Source organism: Pongo abelii, chromosome 7 (genome assembly GCF_028885655.2).
Source record: "Pongo abelii isolate AG06213 chromosome 7, NHGRI_mPonAbe1-v2.0_pri, whole genome shotgun sequence".
In the NCBI taxonomy this organism is placed as follows: domain Eukaryota; kingdom Metazoa; phylum Chordata; class Mammalia; order Primates; family Hominidae; genus Pongo; species Pongo abelii.
The window spans coordinates 12202595-12229484 of NC_071992.2; the positions used below are offsets into that span (position 1 = coordinate 12202595).

Consider the following 26890-nt stretch of genomic DNA (forward strand, 5'->3'; position numbering starts at 1 on the left):
GTGGTCCCAGCTGCTTGGGAGGCTGGAGCAGGAGAATTGCTTGAACCCAGGAGGCAGAGGTTGCAGTGAGCCAAGATCACGCCACTGCACTCCAGCCCGGCAACAGAGCAAGACTCCGTCTTAAAAAAAAAAAAAAAGTCTCCTTCAGACCAAAAGCAACCATCATTCATTACATGATGTTTTTGGGAGGGAAAGAGATGAATTTTCACTCGAATGGATGAGCGTGGAGACAAGGTGTCACCACCGAGGAACAAGCTTCCACTGAAGCATCTCAGGTTGCACTTGGCAGGACGTCGTCTGACTCACACCCTTCTGCTGCACAGGCAGCTTAACGGAGGTTCTCTTTCCAGTCAATTCTGGAGCAGCTGCAGAGAATTCACGGGGAATAAGAGTTTTGGAGGGTGGTTTAAAAACACGCTCTTTGTCACCTTAAGAAATGCCACAGGCAGGGCATGCAGTAGGAAGCCCTCTGGCTGTCTTGGACTTGCCACTTCCCCTCCCTGACAGCTGACTAGGCAGAGGGCTGAGACAGCGTGAAGCGACCCTGGGAACTGGAAGAGGGAAGGCGCATTGCTGTGAAGGGGAAGGTGCGAGGCCTCGGGGGTAAGTCGGCTGGGGGCTCAGTCTGCTCCGTGCTGCCGCCATCAAGGGTTGCCGGCCTTGGCAAGGAGCCACTGTGCCCAGGCCAGAGATACAGGGCCAACCAGCTATGAGCCCACTCAGCCTGAAGCCCAGCAAAGCTGACTCTGCAGATTTGAGAGCTATTTTCTGGTTCCAGTTCAAACATTATGGCTGCTGACCAGTGAGTTCCAATTCGGTGAGACAGTGATGGTGGTCCTGGACTCATTTAACTCTAAAATCCATCTTAATAGTAGATTCACTGGATGTCAGAGTAGGAAGGGCTTTATAGGGCCTTTTCATCCACAGTGTCAGATCTAAATGCCTTCTGAAGCCAGCAAGAACCGTCAATGAGTGAAGGTAGAAGCATCCAGCCGGCACTGTCCAGTCCAGCACTCTAACTGCTGGCTGCATGCAGCGGCCGAAGACTTGGAACATGGCTAGTGCAAGCTGAGAAGCGCTGTGAGTATAAAACACAAAGTTTCTCAAAGATGCAGTAACTATGGGGATGGACGGTGGGGACCAGAGCTATCTGCAAAGCAGGCATCTTTGTGAGAAGCATCAGAATTCAAACTTTAAAGAAAGAAATGAAGACTGCAGGCCATATTCCACTCGTAGGTCTCTGGATTGTGGCTAATGATTTCACACAAAAAGAGGAAGTGCCCCAAATGGCCCAGCTGGAGAATGGAAAGTTTCAAGTACAATCTGAGGTCTCTCAGATTGTACTGAAGAGTCCATCATTTCTACTCAGGGAGGCCTGTTTAACCAAGCCACAAGCTTCAGCGGTAGCTGGAAGGGAACTGTGACCTTCAGCAAGGATTCACCTCTCTGGAATGTGTGTCTGTAACACAAGGGGGTGATAGGGGAAGGCCCCTCAATGCCCTTGGGCTCCAACATGCTAGCAGCAGGGAGCCTCACAGAGAGAACTCAAGAGTGACCGGTCACAGACATCAAGGACACAGGGCTAGAGGGGCCAAAACAGCAATGGGGAGATGGCAGTTTTCTTAGAACTAAAAGAGCCTCAGCTTGTGTTAGTAACATTTCATTAAATAAATATTTCTTGCTTTCCAATCAAGGAGCACCAGGCCCCGTACCAGGCATAGAGAGGACGAAGGCCACAAAAGCAACTCAGGCAGGGTCTTCCTCATCATTGAGGCATGAGCTAGGGGAGGCTCCCAGAGGGGAACAGAGACCTGTGCTCAAGGGATGTTCAAGGTCACGAGTGCACGTTAGCAAATGTGCAAGATGCCACGCGGAAGCAGAGAAGAAAAGCAACACCAAAGGGAAGTGGGGTGGCCTCACAGAAGAGTCAGGGTTTTCATTAAACCCCGAAGAATAAACAAAAAATGCAAAGATACTCTAGGCAAAGGGAACAGTACGTGTGCAGGCCAAGGATGATAAAACCACAGAGAATGGGGAAGAGCACGGTGGAGCAGAAGCCCAGTTCACTGCATCAGAAGCACAGATTGCTATTAAAACCCTTTGAAATGGCTGCTTTGCACCTATGACAGCAAAGGTGAATCCTCCAGCAGAGTCAATGTTGATGCTACCCAAAGCAATTTCTAAATATAAACTTCAACAATTTAAACAATAAATGTATTCTGTGTTATTTGTAATTGTTTTAATTTATGATTATCATGTATAATTTGCATTATCTAATCATGTTTTAGAACGAATAGATGTATCGCATATGATTATTCAAATTTTGTCGGCATTCTTTTTATTCCATTCTCTTAGGATGGTGTTCTACATGGGGCTGGCATTCTCTGAATGTCTTATCTTCATCAGATACATAAATCCAGGGACCAAAATACCAAGCTGGCAGGCTTTTTTAGATCTCATGAGCGATAGGGCGGCCGTTTCCCTCTTTTCCACCATGCTGGTCTATGAGATCGTTATGCACACTCATGTGCCTTGTCCCCAGCAAGCCTTCTCCTGCCAAGACCCTGCAGATCCCACCTACCTGTTGGTCCCCAATTCTGCCAACCTATCCCTCTTTCCAGTATGACGTGTAACTGCCGAGTTTTAATGAGTAAGGAGATAAATATTTTAGATGCCTTGGTAGTATGAACTGAACTTCTACTAAAGAAAAGCCAGGGCCAGGCATGGTGGCTCACACCTGTAATCCCAGCACTTTGGGAGGCTGAGGCAGGCAGATCATGAGGTCAAGAGATCGAGACCATCCTGGCCAACATGGTGAAACCGGTCTCTACTAAAAATACAAAAATTAGCCAGGCGTGGTGGCGCACGCTTGTAGTCCCAGCTACTTGGAAGGCTGAGGCAGGAGAACTGCTTGAACCCAGGAGGCAGAGGTTGCAGTGAGCCGAGATCACGCCACTGCACTCCAGCCTGGGCGACAGAGCAAGAGCAAGACTCTGTCAAAAAAAAAAAAAAAGGCAATAATTTCTGGATATAAGTTGGGAAATAGGCATTTGGCCACGCTGCTGGTGTAGGCCTCAAGAAAAAAAAATCTCTGGGGAGAAGGCCCTAGCACGGATTCAAATACAAAGCAATTTACTAGAACTACAAAAGGAAGGGCTGAGTAAACACTGATGGTTCAGACACATAATTATGCTGCTACTCTGTCTATATGGTCTCATGATTTACAAGCAAACTCTTAACTGCAGGTTTCAATTCATTAATCCCAAATCCATCTAAGGATGAACCACCTTAACGTGAGGGTTATTCTAGATGCAATGACCAGCTGCATCATTCATTCATTCAACAGGTATTTACCGTGTGCCTACTCTATAAATGGTAAGCACCAGCTAGGGTGGATGTTTCAATGAGCTTAGTTCAGTAAGGGAAAGAAGACATCTGCATCGATCACTAAAGTACAGCATAGTATCTATAACTGGCACTGGAGACAAGGGAATGTTCAGTCATTGTTTAGACTGCGGAGGTGGTAAAGGCAGCAGAAAGGAGGGGAGGAAAAGCCATGTCCTAGAAATAACTAGGGCAACTGGATTGAAAAGTCAAGTGTGTGGCAAGGAGTAATGAGCACTACGGACAGGATTATTTCATACGGTTGAGAGCTCTGAATGCTAGGCTGAGACACGCGAGGCCACATAAGGGTTTCCCATAAGACAGAAGCATAAGCAAAGTGGAACTTTGGGATGGAGCGGAGGATGGATTCGAGAGGGTGACTGAGACTGGAACCCAGTGACCAGGCAGCAGGCTGAGGTCAGAGTCCAAACCAGAACAAAGGCTGAGGTGGGAATAAAAAGAAATGGGACAGAAATGGAAGAGATGAAGATGATGGGGACCCACTGATAGCTGCAGGGGACAAGGCAGAGTGTTTGTGAGCATGGTGGGACTTTACAAATCGGGACATCATAAGAAGGAATGACTTAGGAGAAAGATCAAATGTTTGGTTTTAGACACGTTAATTTTGAGATGCAAGTCGGATATCCAGTTGCAGATATCCATAAGGCAGGGAGAAATGCAGACCAGGGGGTGGAAAGAGGGAGATTTATCAGGCTGTATTTGGTATTCATCAATCATTTGTTTAATCAATATTTACTATAAACTGACTGGAGCCAGACATGGTGCAAGGGACTAGGGAAGATACAGTGATGAACAAGACAGAACCCCTGCCCTCAAGGAGTGTTTGGACCAAAAGGGAAAATGAACCAGTAATGACTAAAATAAAGGGACATGTGTTGTGATCAAAGTGCAGTTGCTGTGAAAACGCACTGGAGGGGGCTTCAGCCAGAATGATGGGGTGTGGAAAGAGGGTCTGTGAGGACAGAGAACAAGCAACAGCAGCACCTTCAGTTGGGGGAATGGTAAGAGGCTGAAGATACAAATGGACACTAGTCTGATTATATAAAAACAGAACTTTTGCCCACAACCTGCAGCAACCAGCCCAGGAAGCCAACCTACTGCTTACAGTCACCAGTTCAGGAAGCCAAACAACAACCCCTTTAGCAATCAGCCCCAAATGGCAAAGACTTGAATAATTTCCCTGACAGTTTCCCTAACTTTTGTCCTGGCTTCCAATTCTAGGACTAACCCAAGAAAGCCAAATATGTACCCCTAACCTATTACACAAGATTCCCCGCATCTTGTTAGCCTGCCTGCAACTTCCCCAGGCCAACAGCCTCCAATCAGGACATACTTGAGGCTTTCCCTCTTTTCCACTCTGGAGCTTTCTCTCTTCTGCTTGCCTTTGAGTCTCTGCCGAATGCAAGTGCTAGTGGCTGGCCCTCTGGCTGTAGTAAGCTCTGATTCAAGAGCCTTTGCTTGTTTCCATTTGGTGGTCTTCATTTATTTCCATATCAGCATGTGAGTTATGAAGGCTGGGGTACAGTGGATGCATGATGGGATGGACAGTCCCCAGAGTGGGGGAGGGTGTTTACACTTAGGAGAGTGGGGAGCCAGCAGCCATATTAGAGAGGACCTTATAAGCCATGAGCAGGGCTATGAAGTGCATGCTGAGTGCAAAGTCATCCACACAGAGTTGAGAGCTGATTCTGAATCTATAGTCCCATATTTTCAGGACTAGGTTCAGTGACTAAGCAAAGTAATGGGTGAGGATAAGACTGCATTTATTGAGGTCAGGACCCCAAGTCACTCAGCTTTTGCCCACATATAAGAGAAAAGAGGGCCAGGGATGGCCTGGTATCCTTAGGGAACTTTATAATTTGGAACACTGCACAAGAGGTCACAGTTGAGCTGCCCTCACAAACATTACACATAAACACAATACAATGAGCCAAGCAAATAAACAAAAACACTAGGAAGGTAGGAATGGATGGCTGAACTATGATTCTGTATGTAGGCTGTAGGTTTCCAAGTGGTTAGAGTAGGTTGCCAAGTGATTAGACTAAATAAACTAGGTTGCCAAGTGGTTAGACTAAATAAAGACTTGAGTGAGCTGAAATGCCTCCATTTTGAATACAGGCTGCACCTAAAAGGTAGATTTGACCTTTTAGTCTCCTTCTAGTGCCTTTAGTTTCATGCAAACAGATCTTGATTTGCCAAACCTTTTTAGAGTGAGCTTAAAACACCAGAAAAGAAACAGAAACCCGTATAACGCACTTCTCATAATGTAATTATTTTTAAATGTGCAATATGTAACAGAGATATTTAGCATCTCATAAGTTTTCGGAAAATATATTTATAATTCTTCGTAATTATTATTTGTAATAATACATCCCATTGGTATAGTCCTCTACCACTTTGAAGATTCTTCCAATCGTATTTGATTTTTACATTGTGTGGGAGATGAAACAGAAGTGTGTGTGTGTGTGTGTGTGTGTGTGTGTGTGTTGAAGTCAGGTGGTGATAATGGTGGACCCTTGGATCACTTGGTCCAAGACTTCTTTATTCATGAGGAATGTGAATCCTATGATCACACACTCAGTTAGAAATGGATGTGACATGGAAAACACCTCAACTCAGGCTGGCCCTCCTTACATACTTAGTAACCTATTCCCATCTAACCGACATGGAAACTGAGGCTAAGGTGGGAAGACCATTACACTAACAGCCTCGACAAATCACACCTCCTGGTATCTACACTAAGACGTGCAGTCCCCATCCCCACATTAACTCTGGGCTTGAACATATGACTTGTTTTAGCCAAGGAACATCAGCATAGGAAGCAGAGGCTTGATAAGCACTTGGAATTGGGGCTCAGCATGGCATCACCATCTCTAGAGCCAACCCAGGCCAGGCCAACCTTGAGAGGGAAAGACCATGGAAAGAGAGAGAGAGGTCCAGACAGCCCCATCATCCCAACTGAGCCCTGCCTCCAGGTGACCCACCAACTGAATGCTGTCCCATGAATGAGTCCAGGCAAAATCGACAGAACAATACAGCCAACCCACAGAATCACAATAATAATTATTTTTGTCTTAAGCCACCATGACTGGGGTAGTTTGTTATGCTGTGATAGACACCTGACACACTAAGGAAGAATCAATGCGTCCACTGCAGTCATTCCCAGGCCCAAGGGTGAACCTGAGGTCTTGTACACCACCTCACACAGTAATGGAGAATGTGTTGGTGAACTGAGCTATCCCTGACATGCAAACCTGAGATCAAGCTCTAGATTCATTCAAACTCATGGTAGTTAGCTCATTCAGACCCTTAATGATCCTTATTTAATGCAACATAATCCTTATGTCAAGGCCATTGCAAATGGCTGGATTTTTTTTTTTTTTTTTTAAGACGGAGTCTCACTCTGTCACCCAGGCTGGAGTGCCAGTGGCGCAATCTCAGATTGGTCCAACCTCTGCCTCTCGGGTTCAAGCGATTCTCCTGCCTCAGCCTCCCCAGTAGCTGGGACTACAGGCGCCCACCACCACGCCTGTCTAATTTTTGTATTTTTAGTAGAGATGGGGTTTCACCATATTGGCCAGGCTGGTCTCGAACTCCTGACCTTGTGATCCACCTGCCTCGGTGGAAACGGCTGGCTTTGAATGCCTGATGGCGGAGGGATTCAGCCACCACTCTATAGTCCACCATTAGAGGTGAACGGCTGCTGAGAGATCACTGTATAGATGGGGTGAAAGAAGACCAGAGAATCAAGGCACTTGCCTCGATCACACTGCTGTTAGTACAAGGGACGATATGAGAATCCAGGTCTTCTCAGCTCAAAGCCAGTATCTTTTGGGTGATACATGCAACTTCCTTAGCAAGAGGGAGAAGCTCTAGTCCTGTGGCTTAGAGATATGGATCTTATGTCAGTTCCAGGCAAGATGATGCTATCTGGGACTACAGAATGTTCCATCTTCAAAGTGATCTTTGGGTAAACAAGAGCCACAAGTGGTATCTCCCAGAGAGACACTCAGCAAGACTGAGAATGAATCAATTGATTCATTCATTATTGATACCCAAATATGTCTGAACAGGATCTGAGGTAGCAGAGCACACAGAGTGCAGATTATTTTATTTGGTTGGGTAGATAAAACTAGTTATTTATAAGAGATTATTTTAAAATCTCTGACCTTTGTTATTTTTTGGTTTTGTTGCTGTTTGCATATGAAGTCTTCAAATTTATGTATGATGTTTTAATATTAAAAGTTTTTCAGCAGAAATCTATTGACTTGTGTATGCAGGTCACTAGGGACCCCCCACTCTTTACAAATGTAAAGTGCTACGTTTACATTTGTTGAATAAGGAGCATTGGGTTACCTACCCTCACTAAGCTCTCCCATGAATTGATGTAGGAGACAATTAAAGAGTGGTTTGGAAACGCAGTTTGCAAATGGATGGTGATACAGAAGCAGACATTCCACTTTGGGGGAAAAACAAGAAAAAGAAAACCATATGCCAGAAACAAATTCTAATCATCATACATCATGCTGCAGGTTATTCAACTGCAATAATACTATTCACCGCTTCATTATGAGGTTTCATTCCACCTTGAAAACACTGATCACTCCTGTATGACATACAGCATGGATTGTTCAGTCTGACATGTAAACTAATTACGTCCGATCTTAGCTCTGCCTTCAGTCTGTTGGGAAGGCAGATAGAGACGGTGTTCTCACCACAGATCCTGGAATCCCTTTCCCCTGCGATGCTGCTGAGCAACCCTGAAGGTTGTTGGGAAAAGGAACAATTGAGACCAAGAGATGGAGAAAAGCTGGTTATGATTTCTAGAAGTAGTGACTGCTATAATATTACAAATGTATCCCTCTAAGAATTAGCTGTGAAGCTAAAATGTGTGTGTGTGTGTGTGTGTGTGTGTGTGTGTGTGTAATGCTTATGCGAGATGCCAGTTCCTTTCCACACGTTATCTCATTTAATTTTCCCAGCAAGCCTAGGAAGCAGCTATTTTTTATTATTCACATTTTATGTATGGGAACACTCAGGCCAGAGAAGTTAAGACACTTGCCCGAAGTCACACAGTGGCAGAGCTGGGACTGGAACCAAGCTGTCTTTCACCGGAGCCTGGTCCCTAAGCCACTCATCTGGGATGCAGGGGCAAGCCCAGTGGGCAGAAGCCCTGGGTTATTAACTGGGCTTGGCACCCACGCTGTGTGAGCTTGGGAGCATTGCTTTACCTCTTTGGGGCTCAGGTTCCTCGTCTGTAAGGCCAGGGAACTGCGCTGGGCTCGGAGGCCTTCCCTAAGACCCTGCCCCAGCTGTGCTGCTCAGTGATACAATGGCCTCAGCTTTGACTTCTGTGCTTCTCTGTGAGGCAAACGAACAGGGTTGGGTAATCTGCGCAATCAAGATCAGCAGTTCCGTGCAGCTCAGAGGCCCCCGGGGACCTCCAGAATCTTTTTCAGGATCCACAAGGTCAAAATTATTCTTATCATCATGCTAAGATATATTTCCCTGTTCACTCTTATTCTCTCATGACCGCAGGTGAAGTTTTCTGGAAGCTACGTGGAGTTTGACGACATCATCACTCTGATGGCTGATGGAATGAATGTGTGCTTGGGTTTTTTTAATTTCTCAGTTTTAATTTTTAATCTGGTAAATATCAAAGAAAAGTTCGTTGGGGTCCTCAATAATTTTTGAGTGCAAAGAGGTCCTGAGGCCAAAAAGTCTGAGAACTGCTGCTCAAGGCCATGCTTGTGAGACCCATGGAAACAAATTAGCCGAAAAATCTCAACACACTGAAGAATAGAACTTAACAACGAAAAGTGTTGCTTTTGCACAGCTGATTACTAACCAGATATTTTTAACTCCTTGAACCCAGCTGACACACACAGCTTAGATGGCAGTGGAAAAACGCTCCTAGATGAGGACCTCACGGTTAAGCTTCCCCAAAGCCCCTAACCTTGGGCTGGGAGCCCACCACACTAGAGGCATAGCTTATGTCACGGGAGGAAATGCATTGATGGAAAACAGGATTCTAGACATATCTTAGCCGGCACTGTCCCGAGCCATGCCTTCCTCATCCACAGCTGACTGTTTAATGTTCACATGCCTTGGGCAAATCATCTGCCCATTCATGCCCATTGCGGATAGGGCTGCAGATAGAACACCGCGAGTCGGGAGCTTGGCACATGTCATCTCACTTATGTCACACCATCAACCTCTGAGGTTCATATGATTAGATACATTTTATAGATTAGGAAACAGGCTGAGAGGTTAAGTTACTTATCCAGGCTCAAACAGGTACCTAAGTCTGTCTGATGCCCAAGACTAAGTACTAGTCTACTACCTTAAGATGTCCAAGCCCAGCTCTGTATGAAAATCACTTAGAGAGTTGATATGGTTTAAATATATGTCCCTGCCCAAATCTCATGTTGAAATGTAATCTCCAGTCCTGGAGGTGGGGCCTAGTGGAAAGTGTTTGGATCATGAAGGCAGATCCTTCACGAATGGCTTGGGCCATTCTTTGGTGATAAGTCGGCTTTCACCTTGAGTGCACAGGAGATCTGGTCTTTCAAAATGTGTGGCACCTCCCCCCAAATCTCTCCCTTGCTCCTGCTTTCACCACGTGATGTGCCTGTTCCCCCTTCGCCTTCCTCCATGATCAGAAGCTTCCTTAGGCCTCCCTAGAAGCCGAGCAGATGCCAGCAAGCTTCCTGTAAAGCCTGTAGGATCATGAGCCAATTAAACCTCTTTTCTTTATAAATTACTCAGTCTCAGGTATTTATGGCAATGCGAGAATTGCCTAATATAGGAGTTTTAAACATTTCATATTTCCTGGCCCCACCCCTAAGGACCCTAATTCGGTAGGTCTGGGTGGGGCTCTGGAATCCACAGAGCCCTACAAATAGTCAACCTCTCACTTGGCATCTAAATTAAGGATCCGATCAGTTGGAAATCTTACTTCATGTTGGAGGCCACTTCCTCATCAACGTATTTGTTGTCTTTCTTATCGGGGCCATCTTTTTTCTCAAAGAAATAGCATTTTGATTATCACACAAGAACTGTTCCTTCTGTGAAGACAAGTAGGGACCAAGTGAACAGAGAAGCTGATGCGAGACGCTCTTTGCTGATGCCTTTGCAGGTTTTAAGTCTGTATATACGTTGCTTCCACATCCCCTTCCTTGAATATGGAGGTACTCGGTAAATATCTTTTGAATTGAATCAAAACATGCCATCCTCACCACTTTATAAAGTGGGTATAATAACTTCCAATCTGGCGGGACACAGTGGCTCATGCCTGTAATCCCAGCACTTTGGGAGGCTGAGGCAGACGGATCACTTGAGGCCAGGAATTCAAAACAAGCCTTGCCAACATGGCGAAGCATTGTCTCTACCAAAAATACAAAAATTAGCTGGGCGTGGTGGCACATGCCTATAATCCCAGCTACTCGGGAGGCTGAGGGACAAGAATCACTTGAACCCGGGAGGCGGAGGTTGCAGTGAGCCAAGATCATGCCACTGCACTCCAGCCTGGGTGACAGAGTAAAACTTTGTCTCAGATAGACAGATAGATAATAATTCCTGATTTGATGGCTCATAGGCTTGCCACCATACGTGGAATTGGGATATACTTTTTTTTGATTGTCAAAATCTAGTTCAACACCCTGGTGGTATTAACCCATAAAAGCATGGACACCTGGGGTCAGCTTGGGAGACCTGAGAGTGGCACCAAGCTCTGCTGGGAATGGGCAGGTGTGGCACTGTGGTCTCCGAGCTCTGCTGGGAATGGGCGGCTGTGGCTCCGTGGTCTCAAGAGGCTTCCTCTTCCCCTTTGCCGTGTCTTTCCCAGGCTGTGACAGCATTTTTGGCCACTCATATTCTCACATCACACGGGCCAGGAAATGGCAGTGCTGATAGCTCCATCATTGTAGACACACACAAGCCAGCCAGGGCAGCTGCCTTGGGGACCCATGAAGATTTTAAGAAGAGGGAGAGCAGAGGCCTGGGTGGGGTAGGGCCTGAGAACCGCCTAGAAGGGCAGACCATAGGGTCCCTATGTTCCCTCTCGTTAGTCGTCAGACAGCCTTTATTGAAAACCCCTTGCTGCCAGGCATGGTGGCTCACACCCATAATCCCAGCACTTTGGGAGGCCGAGGCGGGCGGATCATGAGGTCAGGAGATTGAGACCAGCCTGGCTAACACAGTGAAACCTCGTCTCTACTAAAAATACAAAAAATTAGCTGGGCGTGGCGGCGGGCACCTGCAGCCCCAGCTACTCGGGAGGCTGAGGCAGGAGAATGGCATGAACCCAGGAGGCGGAGCTTGCAGTGAGCCAAGATTGCATCACTGCAGTCCAGCCTGGGCGACAGAGCGAGACGCCTTCTTAAAACAACAACAACAACAACAACAAAAAACCCCTTGCTTTACAGGGAATAAAACAAACACAAAAATCCTGACCACGAAAAACAGGACAGACACTGAATGCATTACTGAATTCATTGTACTTGTGCTGTACATGTTGACATCTAAATAGATCCAATTCAAAAGTAGCCAATGTGGACCTGAATCACAGGTTTTGGAAACTCAGGAAACAAAGTCAAGTCTAATTTCAAAAATGAGTTGCCTTCTGAGGAAAAGTTATTTAGCCAGAAAAGTTACAGAAAGGGCCTGTCTCCATGCTCAGATAAAGAGATGGTAATGGAAGAGTTTTACAAACTGCAACTCCAACACCATCGCTTCGTGGGTGTCCCTGACTTACAGTTTTCATTCCAAAGCCAAGGGGCTGGGAAAGGCAGGGGCCAGAGAGAACATCAATGAAAATTTTCATCTGTCAGCCACTCTCAACTTATCTCTGCAATCAAGGTTCATAAGAATAAGGGAACAAACCCAGTGAATTAAAAAATAGAAAAGAATAAAATGCCAGATCTTTCATCACTTAGAAAATGCAGTTTGGCAAGGACTGGAAACTTGCCTGGCACTTGCTCCCCACAACCCAATTCTGCCAAAACCTTACTTACATTTTTCTGGATTATAACCTTTGCCCGCACATCAGCTCCCTAGAGCCTCACAAAAACCCCCAAAGAGAGTGATCAGGGCAAGGGTTGCTAGCTCGATTTTGCAGGTTAGGAAATTATTTGTTTGAAGTTGTATGAATCACCAAAGCACCACAAAAGTCCATTAAAGGGGCTTTCAGTACACAGGTGGCACTTCTTGGAGAATTTCTGTGTGACTTCTTCACAGTATTTTCTCAATCCTAAAACGGTGTTTCTTTCTATACAATTCTTCTTTAAATTTTTTATTATTATTTTTGATTGACAAATCATAACTGTGTATCTTTATGGGGTGCATGATGTTTTAATATACGTATACAATGTAGAATAATCAAATCAAGCCAGTTAGCATATCCAACCCCTCACTTACCTATTGTTTTTTTATGGTGAGACATGTTAAACGTGCTCTTAGTCATTCTGAAATATACACTACATTATTGACTACAGTCACCCTGCTGTGCAATAGATCTCAAACCCTATTCCTCCTGTGGATCTGAAATTCTGCACCCTTTGACCAACAACTCCTCCTCCCTTCCCCACTCCACCCTGGCCTCCGGCCTTTCTATTCCCTGCTTTAGGATGTCAGCTTCTTCAGATTCCACATATAAGTGAGATCATGTGGTATTTGTCTTTCTGTGCCTGCCTTATTTCACTCAACATAAAGAATCCAATGATTCTTGAGCACCTTTTGCTTTCTGCTAGTATTGCTTTCTCGGGGCCCACTTTTCTAGGTTCCTCTTTCACACAAGTGTGCATACACTGCTTCACAGTTTTCTTTCCTGCTCCTGCCTAATTCCTCACACGTCCTATTTGCCTTTTTCTCCCACTTAAGTATATTTTTTTCTTTGGCTGCTCTTTGATCATCCCTTAGGTTCATTTCTCCTATCTTCTATCAACTCCCCTAACTCCTGCTTTCCTGGGCCACCCAGTTTACCTCCCTACTTCCAAGTCTTATTAGTCTTGCATCAGAAACACGAAGCCCTGCTGTCATAAAAAAGAATGTGTGCATTTGTGAGGACCACTTTACAAACTGATTTAGCAGAAAGAAGGCACCTTGCTGCATACTAATAATGCTTTAATAATGTTTTCTTGAAGATGGCTGCACCCGGGCGAGTTGAGCAGAGGAGGGTGCAGTGAGCCCCGGCACGGCTGAGGAAGAACAGGGACGCACCAGCTGCTGAGAGAGGGGGAGTATAAGGTTCAAGATGAAAAATCATTCACCGGATGACACTATCAAGGAAAATGTGACAATATTCAATATTAGGACCAGAAAAATTAACCAACTTCCAGAGACAGACAGGAATCTGCTTGAACATGGATTGATGTATATCAGACTTAATGCTGCTCTCTGTAGCCTAGAAGCACACAGTCTTTTTGGATTCATCTTAAAAGTGACATAGGCTTGGCCGGGCGCAGTGGCTCACGCCTGTAATTCCAGTACTTTGGGAAGCCGAGGCTGGTGGATCACGAGGTCAGGAGATCCAGACCATCCTGGCTAACACGGTGAACCGCCATCTCTACTAAAAATAAAAAAAATTAGCCAGGTGTGGTGGCGGGCGCCTGTAGTCCCAGCTACTCGGGAGGCTGAGGCAGGAGAATGGCGTGAACCCGTGAGGCGGGGCTTGCAGTGAGCCAAGATCGCACCACTGCACTCCAGCCTGGGTGACACAGCGAGACTCCATCTCAAAAAAAAAAAAGTGACATAGGCTTATAGAGCTGCTGGCCTAGCGACAGCAGTGATCCCATTTGACTGTACACATACCTCACGAGGGGTTTGTGAGTTTACCTTTGCAGACAGGTGATGTGAATTGCGAAACCTGTACTATTACAAGGTATGGATTAGCTGGTCTTATCTCTGGTGGTCTTTACCATTGTTTTCTGGGCTACACCGGTGAATGGCAGCCTTGCAGCCAGGTAGGACTCAGCCCTGCTACCAGAGGAAGGAAACAATTCGCTGGATTAGAATTTCTACGCCTGTCTTTGTAAAAATGTTAATTCCCATTTTGCTCCAGACTGTGTTTGCAGCAAACGTTGGGTCTAGACAAGTAACTGCTTATAAAGGTAGTTCAAATTGCCTAAATCTGGCCTAGAAATTCACTGATTCCAAGCAAATGTGTATACACACACACAATGGTAAAAATAACCTATCTCTAATGTATGAATAAATACAGACTTGTAATTTATCATGTAAGTTACAACTCTGGGATCTACATCAAAAGGCTACACAGAGCAACAAAAAGCTGAATCTCAGTAAGGGCTACTCACATAAACAAGAGCATAATTTCACTGGGTTTGCCCAATATTGTCTCTTTCCCTCACTTATTCCACTCTACATCAGACACTGAGTTTGGTCTGTTAATACAAGAGGGAAAAATAACCATACAGCAATTTTCACTGATGACTTTGTAAAGAAGCCAAACAGAAATGAAAATGAAAAAAAAAAGGATGAAAGTTTTTTTTTTTCTATCACAAGTGCTCGGGTGTTAGGCTCTGTGGATTCCTGAAACCACACAGCACCCCTTGTGTGAATATGTGTAAAAATAATATATTAGTGTTTAAGTCAACCAAGTGTCTCTGGCATAATAATGTTCCTCAAATCAGGTCCTTTTTTTTTTTTCCTCACACTATTTTTCTTTCCTACTAAATCTTGCTATTTTATTAAAAGATTCTGTGTTTGCAAATGTGTTTCTGCCACCAGAAGGAACCACAAAAAATCCTCAACCATTAGCCCCGATCTTGACAAATTAAACACTAGTGACATATTCTTTTAATGTGATATTGGCAAGATAAGGAATGAGGAGAAAGGGAGGAGTGATCTTCCTCCTGGAGCCCATTCCCTATTTATAAATCTGTGAGGGTGTGACATGTCCAGAGGGAATCTACCTGGCCCAGTGACAGAATGGAAAGAACATGCACAGAGCTTGGAATCAGGGAGCGGGAGTGTGCATCCTGGGCTCCCCCATGTACATATCATGTGGTCTCAAGTTACCAGCTGCTTCTCCTGGAGGGCAGCGATTAGACTGACAGCCTCACAGGCTCCTTATGAGACACAGAGGAGAGAATGTTTGTGAAAGTTCTTTCTGCACTCCCAAGTCTGCTGACTGGTCCTCTGTTGGGGAAGGCAGGTGACTAACCACAGCCAAATCCCAGTGGGTGCCCTAGCTCTGGGGATTGGAGGCTTTGGGTGTGGCTGGCTCTCTCACTCATCAGCAGGGAACCCAAGTCGCCAGCCGAAGAGAGCCCGAGGCAGGTAGCTGCAGTTCCCCTCCGAGACTTCTCCACAGCTGTTTGACCATGTACAAGATCAGGTGCTGGGGTCATCTGTTCACTAGGCCACGGGGTCAGGACAAGAGTCACCCGCAGCTCTGAGGCCAGATGGTGATTCCAATCGCCTCCCAAGTTCAGCAGCGAACCCAGCAAGACGAAGATAATTTTCAAATCAGGCTCGGGAATAGACGTCGCAATGGAGTGCTGTCCTCGCGGCTTTGGAGCCACGGCGCATGGCCAAGGTAAATGGAATCTGACAGCTAAACTTAGGCTCAGGCCTCACGCGCAGTGTCTGTGAGTAGAAAGGGTCACAGGGCCGGATTTCAAATCCAAACACTACAAAGAAAACAGAGTTGGGAGGTGTTCAGGGTGAAGGAAAAGGTGGCTCACTTTCCCTTATGAGCCTTGCTTTTGTCCTTCACCTGCTTTCCACTCCAGGGAGAAGCTGAAGACATTGACCCTGACCGTTTCTGGGCCGCTGGGTGGGGCGCACGGTGCGGGGGGCGGTCCCTGCGCCCGGCCGGTCCTGCAACGCACCATGCCCAGGCCTCTGCCTGCACGGGGCCAGGGCGCAGGGCACTAGACCTAGGACCCGAGGGCCTTTTCTTCCTCCTCGCTTGCAGCCAATGGGCGGGCTCGCCGCGCCGGCTGCCATGGCAACGGGAAGATGGCTCGGCGGGGCCTGAACAGCCATCACGTGGGCCGAGGCAGGGGGGCGGACGGGGGCGGCGAGCGCGGGGGAGGGGTGGCGCGCTGGAGTTAAATGCTCCCACCAGAGGGAGTAAGGCACATTTTGAAGTAAGTGCAAAGCGGGACCATCTATTTTCTTTCTTTTTCCTGCCCTTTAAGCGCTAAACACACATGCACAAACACAAATGGCCTTTCATCTCCGCTCCCGAGGTGCGCCCGGCTCTCTGGCTTTCGTGGCAAACATGAAAGCTCTGATCTCTGGAAGCGTTAAATGAACATTGCCTCGGTGGCGGAAATGCAAGCGGGCGTCCCACAGCCGTGCAGGAGCAGGCCGGGGAGCTCGGGACCACGCGGGCTGCGACACAATCAACGGGAATTTGAAAGGGAAACGCACTGCCCCTGTGGGAAACGGCGAACCCTGCTTCACTCTTGGCGCCACAGAAATAAAAGGGCCCCTGCACCCCCTCCTCCTCCTGGTAGTTTCTCTGATCCTATCACTCCGGAGCCGCTTTATAGAGGCTGAACCAGGGCCAGGCTTATCCATCTACCTGCCAGAACAACAAAGGCCCTTTTGTTGTCTTTAAAATAGACCCTACCCTGGCTGAAATGCTGTGTTTAAAATGTTTCTGCTGCCATCCCTTTCTTTTCCACGGAAATTAACGAATATATATGTGTGTGTGTATATATATACCCAGACACACACACACACACACACACACACACCCCTCCATATGTTAGTTGGTAAGATAAGAGATGATATTAACGCAGGCAGGAAGGCAGGCAGTAGGCGCTGGGGCCTTTTTTCCTCCCTGCTTGCAGCCAATGGACGGGAACTTAATGCTGTTGCTGTTATCAGATCACACGAATGGCGGGTAGGGGGAGAAAAACGTATAGGCCCTGTCCTAATCTGATAGGTGAAATTCTTTGAATGTGTTGGAGAATGGGAAAATGCTGCTTACAAGTATTTTGCACTTGGGTTTAATTCACCTGACATTCACAGAGTGCCTGCCTTGTGTGAAGTGCTCATGGAATCTTGCCAGAGATGCAAAGCAAGGGAAAGTTCCACTCACCATGGGGCGGGGGCGGGGGTGGAGAAGAAACGTGGAAACTCTCATAAGGGTCAGAGGAAACGAGTTGCAAGCCAAGCATGATGCGAACATGGAGGGGGGCGGGCTCTGAGAAGTGTCCTGGGGGGTGGGGAGCTGAAAAAGAAGAATCTGGCATTGCCCAGGCCCCTGTTCTGTGACAGACACTTTACATATACACCATATCATCCTTATACCTGCCTAAGAAGTAGCCACTATTATCCTGTTTAACAAATAAGAAAACCCAGGCTTAGACAGGTCAACAACCCAAGGTCATACACAAAGCAAGTACAGAACCACTGCTGCCCAAGTCATCGGGGACCTCCCTGTGGTTTTTCTCCGTCCAAAGACTGGCGGAAGAGGCAACCCTGCAAAGAATGCAGCTGTGTGTGTAGGTACCATTTCCTGCTCTTCACCTCAGCTATCACCTTCATGAAATTGTGGGCTTCAAACATGCACTGCAGTTTTCTTAATATGTATTATAAACACATAACTGAGATTTAAAAGATTCATCTGGATACACCATAAAATCATCTTGCATTCCACAAGGGGTCCGGACATCACATATGGGAGCCACTAAACATTCCCCTGTTGCCACTGAAAGATGAGTAGGAGTGTGGCCCGTGGAGAAATTTGAATTCATTCATTCAAACATCACCCTACGTTGCCAGGATTATTTTGTGTCTATATTTCTACTGTACTTCTACTAAAATGAAAATGTCTCCTTGGTCCTCACAAGAATGCTGTCTTCCACCATCAACCTGGGCAGTAGGTAGAATCTTAGGCTGTTTCTGATGTACTTGGATGGAACTCAGTGCAGGTGAATAAAAGACTGATGCCGGCATCTGCACGGCTCCACCCAGGGACTCACATCCCGCCACTGCAGCAAAGGCCTACAGCCAGCAGAGGGCAGTCATACAAACCAGATTTTCCATTTGGCCCAAATGCGGATGCACACAGTTTAATATGTAAAGCCCATTATTACAAGCTTTTCCTTTCCCCACCCCCTATTAATGAACAAATGCCCAAGGGTAATACAGAGATTTCTAAATACAGTGCAAGAAAGGGCAATCTGTACTCATACACAGGGAGTCTAGCACACAGTAATAAGTGGAAATGAAAATAATCACCCACATGCAACTAAACCATTATGCCTACGACCTAGCTGTCTATGTGGCTGCATACACAGAAGTATGGGTGCCTGCCTCCCAGAAATGGGCACTTTTAAAATATTTATTTCACAGGTTCTTATTTAGAGTTCATAATAACACCCGTAATTTTAACCTCAAAGCTACAGAAAGGGACTAAGAGGAATTTTATCCCTATTGCTAGGCATACGGTGGGGAGGGGGGATTTTTCTTTTTGACTAAGGTAAGTCAATGAATTATTCAGGGTTTTTCCATGGGCATTTTAAATCATAACTTCATGCTTTAAACAACAGCACAAATAAAAAAAAATTTTTTTAAAGACGAAGAAGAGCTATGTAATCCCCAAACCATAAAATATCAACTGACATTTACCCATGTCTATTTAGGGTCTTCCAATGCAAATAAATGATGTTTCAGTGTTGGTGAAAACAACAGTCTTTTGGTACTCAGATGGGTTTTAAACATTGCAGCATAGAGAATACAATAGACTGAGAAGGGATGCTTCTAGCATGCAACTTACCCATTTCCCTGGGAACAAAGAAACAGAGATAACCATGACATTTTCTCAATTCATGACAGAAAGGAAGATTTTTCTGATCCTATATTGGAACTATGGTTGGAAATTTGAGGATCTCTAGAAAGGGAGGATGAAGTCACTGTAGACAGCCTTACCTCTGCAGTCACCCATTAAACCCTGATACAGTCGGCCCTCCGTATCCTTGCATTCTGGGTCCATGGATTCATCCAACCACAGATCAAAATTATTATAAATAAATAAAAACAATACAACAATACAAATTTTAAGAATACAGCACAACTATTTTTATATATTAATAGCATTTGCATTGTATTAGGTATAAGTAATCTAGAGATTATTTAAAGTACACAAGAGGTTGTGCATAGGTTATATGTAAATGTCATTTTATATAAGGGATTAAGCATCATTGAATTTTGGTATCTGCAGGGGGTCCTGGAAGCAAACCCCGTTGGATACCAAAGGATGACTGTATTCGTAAAATGCTTGACAGATTAGCAGGTATCTCCACACAGCACGGGTGAAAAGCTTATGGAATTCAGTGTCAAATGACTCTAGCTCTCTACATTTACTATGGGGGTCAAGTTGGGAATGTGAATGAACACTTCTGAGCTTCAGTTTCCTCATAGGTAAGTCAGAGAACAGATCCTGCCCTAGCCTGTGTGTGACGGTGAAGTTTACCCAGCAAAATACAGGAGAAAGCACTGAAAAGCCATGTAACATTCCACTGTTCTTATTTTCCCCATTTTACAAAAGAAGAAGTAGGGCCACAGAGACCTCTCCAAGGTCACGGTCACTAGAGGCAGAGCCAGGGCTCCAGCCAGGTGTTCTCCTCCAAGCCAGTGCCTCTGCCCACCCCTCCATGGAGTGCAGCACACAAAACAGGACTCTCTTGTCAGCTCGGGCTGCCATAACAAAATAGCACAGACTAGGTGGCTTCAAGAACAGGCTTCTATTTCTTACAGTTCTGGGGGCTGAGAAGTCCAAGATCAAGGTTCTGGCAAGGTAGGTTTATTCCAAGGCCTCTTCTCAGGGCTTGCAGGCAGTTCTATTTGTGCTCACATGACTTCTGTGTGCAGCAAGAAACACGGCAATAGAGTACTCAAGAGCCTGCTCCCTGGTGTCTCTTTGTATAAGGACAGCAGTTCCATCATGGGAGCTCCAGCTCAGGACCTCATCTAACCCTGATCACCTCCCAAAGGCCCCATGTCCAAACACCATCACAATGGGGGTAAAGGGTCCAACATACGAACTTGGGGGGACACAGATATTCAGTTCATAACAAGGAGCAACAAAATGGGCTTCTTTATATGCTACAACACTTCAGTTCAGGTCAACAGATATTTGTTGACAATCACTAGGTGCCAAGCACAGCACCAGGCACTGGGGACACACAGGTGAATGGAAGCCTCCTACAAGCTTACTTAATGCAGAAAATGGGAGAAGAGTTTCCAGGAAATTCCCTGCAGAAAAGAGCATTTGTCACACGTGAGCTTCTGTGACTGTATGTGGGACAGTTTATTACCACAAACTTCACAAGACTTTGCCTCAGACAGCTTTGTTTAAAGCTACTGTAATGCAACTCTGGCAATGAATCTGTATATAATTAATATTCGATAAGGTAATTAATTTACTGAGGAACATGGTGGGGAGAATAAGGAGAAAAAGGCATTTTCAGCCTATAGATGTTGAAAAGAAAACACAAAGGATCTGTATGTACCTCTTGCTGGGGAATTACTGGGTTCAGTTATATTATGATGGTTATAGCATGGCTAAATATTCATTGAGTATATTTAATTCTCTCATTTGGGTTGGTATAATTAAAACTATTTTCTGGATCATAAAACTGAAGGGGCTCAGCTTCAATAATGTATATTGGGTCACTACTACATGCCAGCTTGTGTGTGTGTGTATATCACACTTAATTCTTATAATGAACCTATTGGGAAATTTTGTTATCCACACTTAGATCATTTAAAAATTGGTATCAGAGAAATTAAGTCAGGGCTCAAAGAGAGTAAGTGACCAAGAGAGTGCTAGACCACTCTTGCCAAACATCCAAATGCTTTTTGATCACACACAGACACACACACATACACACACACACACATTTTTTCTCTCCCAAATATCCTTCTAGCTCTTAGGATTTATTTTTTTCTACTGTTATTTTTGCTATGCCACTCTATTTTAGAAGCAGTATAGCAATAAATTTGGGTCTTTTTTGAAGGTAGAGATGTATGAAAGGGGTAAACTTTTGCAAATTTTCACCTCTCTTCAAAACTAGATAAAGACCCCCCGAGAGAGAGGAAATCAAATCCCATCTCGCTGGAAAACCTGAGTGTGTTCTGGGGTTCAGGGCAAGCCAGATGGGCTCCCACCTAGTGAACAAGGCCCACCTCTCCTAAGCAGCCCGGGGAAGAACCCCTAATTTCAGTCTCCCATTTTGGGGTGGACACATGACACTGGCAGGTTGGAGACCAGATTATGGGGCCTGTGGTCATCTGAAAAATGGTCTCCCCCAAAATGTCCATGTTCCAATCCCCTAAAACCTGTGAATATTATTTTATATGGCAGAGATTTCACACATGTGATTAAATAAGGATCTTGAGATGGGGGATTATTCTGGATTATTTGGGTGGGCCCTAAACACAACTGTAAGTGTCCTTATTAGAGAGATGCAGGATGAGATCAGATGCACAGAAGAGGATGAGGCAGGTGGCCACAGAGGCAGAGACTTGAGTGATGCAGCCACAGGCCATGGATGGTGGCACCCACCAGAAGCTGGAAGATGCAGGGAGGGATTCTTCCCTGGAGCCCCTGGGGGGAGCAGAGCCCAGCTGGTACCCTTATTTGGGTCCAGGGAAATTGACTTTGGGCTTCTGCCCTCTAGAACCATGCGAGAATAAATCCCTGTTGTTCTTAAGCCATCCAGTTTGTAGTAATTTGTCATAGTAGCTATAGGATATTAACACAGGGACAAAAAGTCAGAGATTTGGCAAAGTAGTGAGAAGAAGGCAGTTTCACGTACCACCCACTGACTTAATCCTACCAGATACTGTTGTATGATCATAATAGCAACTTTGATGTCAAGAGAGTTTGCAGGATAGGCTTTAGGGTCAAGAACACAATGGTTAATCCTTCCTTTTAATATACAGCATAGCCTCAACCAGGCAGCAAGTCCACAGCCTCTGAATTTGGTCTCTCTGTGGCAACAGTGAGTCCATGAAGGGATCAACTTTGAAATACAAAGAAATATAAAACCATTCTTTATGATGTTCACTACACAACAGTAAGATTTCCTGAGTCCCTGTGGTTCTCATAGTGAGTCCCCAGTTCTCTAGAAAGTTCTTGAGCCTTATTCAAAGGTTCTGAACTTTAAGAATTATAGGTTACATCTTAGATATACTATGATAATTAGGCTCTCTGATTAGAAGTTACAGATGTCTCATGGGAAGATGGCGACATGACTTTGAAGCACCTGGTAGACCATGCGAAGGAGTTCGGATTTCATTCCAAATACAGTAGAGATGCCATGGAAGATGCTTAAGACACAGGGAAGGGAAATGACCCGAGTTACACTGAGGAAGATCACTCTGCTGCCTGTGCGGGTGGTCGTAATCATGGAAAGTTAAGAAGTTCAGTGGTCCAGGAACAGATAATGGTGGCTTAAATCATGAGAGTGAACATGAGAGAAAATGAGAGAAGCAAGCACAGTGGGGATGTCTTCTGGAGGTAGGATGTGTTCATCTGATTCATTGGAGGGAAAAGGCGAGGGAAAGGAATGAGGCAGGGATCACTTCTGAGGATCTTGCTTAGTTAGGCAAGTTAAATGATGACCCGATGGGGAAGGTTGTCAATGAGTGGGGAGGGAGGAGGAAGCCATGGGACTTGTTTACAGGGGATGGCAAGAATCAAACCTTCATTTTAGAAAATATTACGTGACAAACAAGTGGAGATATCAAGTAGACAGTTCGTTACGGGGATCTGGAGTCCAGAGGGTAGTTCTAGACCCTAAATTTCAGTGTCATTTACACTCAGAGTGTCACTGATACTAAAAAAAAATATATATATATATACCATAGAGATGGCATTCAAACTATGCTAAAGAAAAGCAGCAATGACTGCATTGGTAGCGCAGGTGAGTAGGTTTTTTTGTTGTTGTTGTTGTTGCTCTTGTTGTTGAGACGGAGCCCAGGCTGGAGTGCAGTGGTGCAATCTCAGCTCACTGCAAGCTCCGCCTCCTGGGTTCATGCCATTCTCTTGCCTCAGCCTCCCGAGTAGCTGGGACTACAGGCGCCCACCACCACACCTGACTAACTTTTTGTATTTTTAGTAGAGATGGGGTTTCACCTTGTTAGCCAGGATGGGCTCGATCTTCTGACCTTGTGATCCACCTGCCTCAGCCTCCCAAAGGGCTGGGATTACAGGCTTGAGCCACCGCGCCCGGCCAAGTAGGTTATTTGGTAATGACACTGTCTTCTTCCTCCCCGCAACAAAACACACACGCCAATCAAACCACAATTTGTCACGGCTTAACTGAAGAGAATAGGGAGTCACTAAATATCTGGCTGCAATCTAAGTGGGAAGAAAATTAAATAATCAAAACTGAACCTTTATTCTAAAAAATGCTAGCTGGAACCCATTTGTACATGCATACTGTTTTTTTACCTTTCACTTTGGGAACTTTTCTTTAAAATGACCCTGCATTAATTATAAACAAACACAGAGATGATGATAATAAATGCTAGATAGTTGAAGTTTAAGATAAAATTATGGCAAATATTTAAAGATTGTAGCTATATACTGACGATAGGGACAGGTGGGTGGATGGATGGATGAGTGGACAAACACTGAGAGACAGATAGAGACAGCCTTTAGAACACTGTTTTATATTTGAAACACAGTGGGTAATTTAACATTGACTCCAGAAACATTTTATCCTTATTAGAACTTAATATATTGTAAAATATATGCAAAAGAAAATATATGCAAGAGAAATACCCAGAGAAAGCATTGTGCTTACTGTTCACGAAACTTGAAGAGCTGGCAGAAGGAGCCAAGTCATATGGCCAGGAGAATGCTCTTTAGATTTGCTGTCTTTCACATTTCAAGAAACATAATTTCTCAGTGGGAAAAGATTTAATTCCTAAATGAGCTGGAGTCACATTCTCAGGATGGAAGAATTACATGTGAACCACCCTCACTCTACCGGAGGCCACATTCAGTTTAGGATATTGGGAAATGTTTCTCATGATGGGTTTGCTTGGGAGATAAATTGTCCATATTTGATAATCCAAAAACAATAATACATTAGATGGTGTCTTGCAATTAGTGCTATAAGCAAATAATTCCACCAAAGGTTTGAGGAAAAGTGGTTTTTTTTTAATGAGGCTAAGAAAAGATTATGAAGCCTTCTCCTTGAAGGCAAAAACAACCCCCTACATTTTATGCAAAGTTGTATTAGGGTTAGAGTTAGGGTTGCTCACCAAAGATATGAAGCAGCTGTCAAATTCTGTAAGCAGAATCCAGCATGTTCAAGGTCAGCAAACCCAGCGTGAAGTTCAAGTTTCACTCCTTAAGACTCCATCTTCCTCCTTAAGTCTTTCTTGCCTCTTTTAATCTGATTAGAAATTAGCAAACTTCTTCAGCCAAAACTCTGACAGTTGCTGGTGAGGCTGGTATCCACAACCCAGCCAACTTTGCAGAAAACCACAGTTTCAATGGAAAATCACTTTTGGTTTCTCGCTCCTCAGCAGTACTGCACATTTAATTAGCTCAACAATTGGTCCCTGTGATAAAATCAGCTAATTTTATGTTCAAATGGCTGCTCTGTGGTAAGCAATACTGTCACTCCAAACTTCACATATAAAGAAGTTGCTGAAGAAGCTGGTTAACAGGGGGTCACTGGGGGCAGGCTAGTGAAGAAGACTATTAAATTAGTAACCTAAGTCAACATTACAGTTAGTATATAGGGGTCCCATCAGCGCACAAAGAAGACAAATGTCCCGAATGTAGTGATGGGCCCAGAAACACCAAGCCTTTTGAAGAGGAAAGCCGTATATATAAAATGAACAGAATGAGTCATGTGCAGAATTTCCCCACTTTTAGAAATCAAACTAAATGTTTATGACTAGAGTACAGAGTTCTAGACCCTAATCCAGTAGTGTTAAGAAATGACCCTCCCTACCTTAAACACCTCTGTGGTTTCAGGAGCTTGTTCAAGGCTACGCTAGATATAAAACACAGGAAAGCCCAGTCCAGGGGTCACCTCTTCAGCTCCCTGCTCTCCTTCCCTCAGCGGATAAAGCAGTTGGTTAGATCAGCAATTTTCCCCATTTTGTGAATGTAGTAGAAACCACATAATTTTTTAAGGTAAAGGCTAAAGCATTGATCAACCTCTTTATGGTATCAAAGCTAATAACATCACCTCTCATAGGCATTGCAAATTGTTGATTTTGTAATGTTTGTTTGTATTATCAGCTATATCAACTGAACAGTCAGAAATTCATTCAAGTTTCAAAACTTAAAAGGGCCTCATAAATACATGAATGCATTTAACTTTATATAAAGACATAGAGAGATACACATCTACAGCTAAATATATGTATACAGATAAACATCTAAGATCTGTACATGACTTAAAACAGTGGTTGATTAGCATTTAGTAAGTACTCTGTTGGTACTGTTGTTGCTGTTCTAATAGTATTACTATTATCACTATATAGCTATATATTATATAGATATACATATTATATATAATTATGGTATATAACCTATATAAAAGTACATATTATATCACCATATGACTGTAGCAAGATGCACTCTGCTAAAATAGAACTGTGTTTTTCTTTCTCACCTCTATCAGAGGTGCCAGAAAGTCACTCCATCGTGGCAAATCATTCCTGAGCCATTGCAGTCAGCTGCCTTCCCTGGATTGGGGTGAGAAGGACCCTTTGGAGACAGTGGACCCAGAGGACACTAATGCATCACTTTAGATCCCTGTGGCCCTATCTGCCTCTTGCTAGGCCAGCCACAGTACCCAGTTCTGCAAGGACCCCCCATTCAGTTTGTGCAGCTTTTATGCACCTGCATTGCCCAATCTTACACTCAACGCCACGTGCCTCTTGTCTCTTGCCTCCTGCCCTGGCACACAGTACCCTGAGCTCACACATGTGCAGCTCAGAAGTGCAGAATCAACCTACGGGTGATGGCATCCAATGGAAACATGCTTCCTTATCTTCCCCCGAATGCCTAGTCATTTCATAAGGTTCAAACAACCAGTTACCAGTGGCAGGGGCTAACTTGTATGGGGTCTTCCTCCTTTTCCTCCCCAGTCTCTCTGCCCCTTATTCCTGCTCCCTGGAACCACACACCTCAGTGAGTCCTCACACACAAGCCTCTGGCTTGGGCTCTGCTTTCTGTGGGGCCCAGGCTAAGCTAAGCTAAGATAAAAATCACAGTGGTCACCTAGGCATGGGTGTCCAGTTAGCTCTAGTGCTCACCAGGATGGGGTACACAAAGAGACACTTTGGTTCCTGAAAAGGAAAAAACTTGACCCTCATGCCGTGGTCTCCAGACAGGAAAAGGTGAGAGCAGTTCCCGGTGCAGCACTCTGATGGGCAGGAGGGCCCATGTTCCATGGCCGTCCCGCTCTTGGGATAAGCCATAGTGAGAGCAGAGGGCCAGGGATCCAGACTGACGTGCCCCACCCCT

General features: G+C 45.0%; 1 protein-coding gene across 12 annotated transcripts in view; it reads right to left on the reverse strand.

The window, feature by feature from the left end:
- The window catches only part of MSRA (methionine sulfoxide reductase A), a 385886-nt gene that overhangs the window by 79495 nt on the left and 279501 nt on the right, over positions 1-26890 (reverse strand). The window contains exon 6 of one of the 12 annotated variants that reach the window (XM_054561181.2): positions 26034-26106. The exons of the other annotated variants lie outside the window; for them this stretch is intronic. Coding sequence (XP_054417156.1) covers positions 26074-26106 — 33 coding nt within the window. The 3' untranslated portion in view covers positions 26034-26073. The remainder of the gene's footprint in view (positions 1-26033; positions 26107-26890) is intronic. 12 annotated transcript variants of the gene reach the window in all.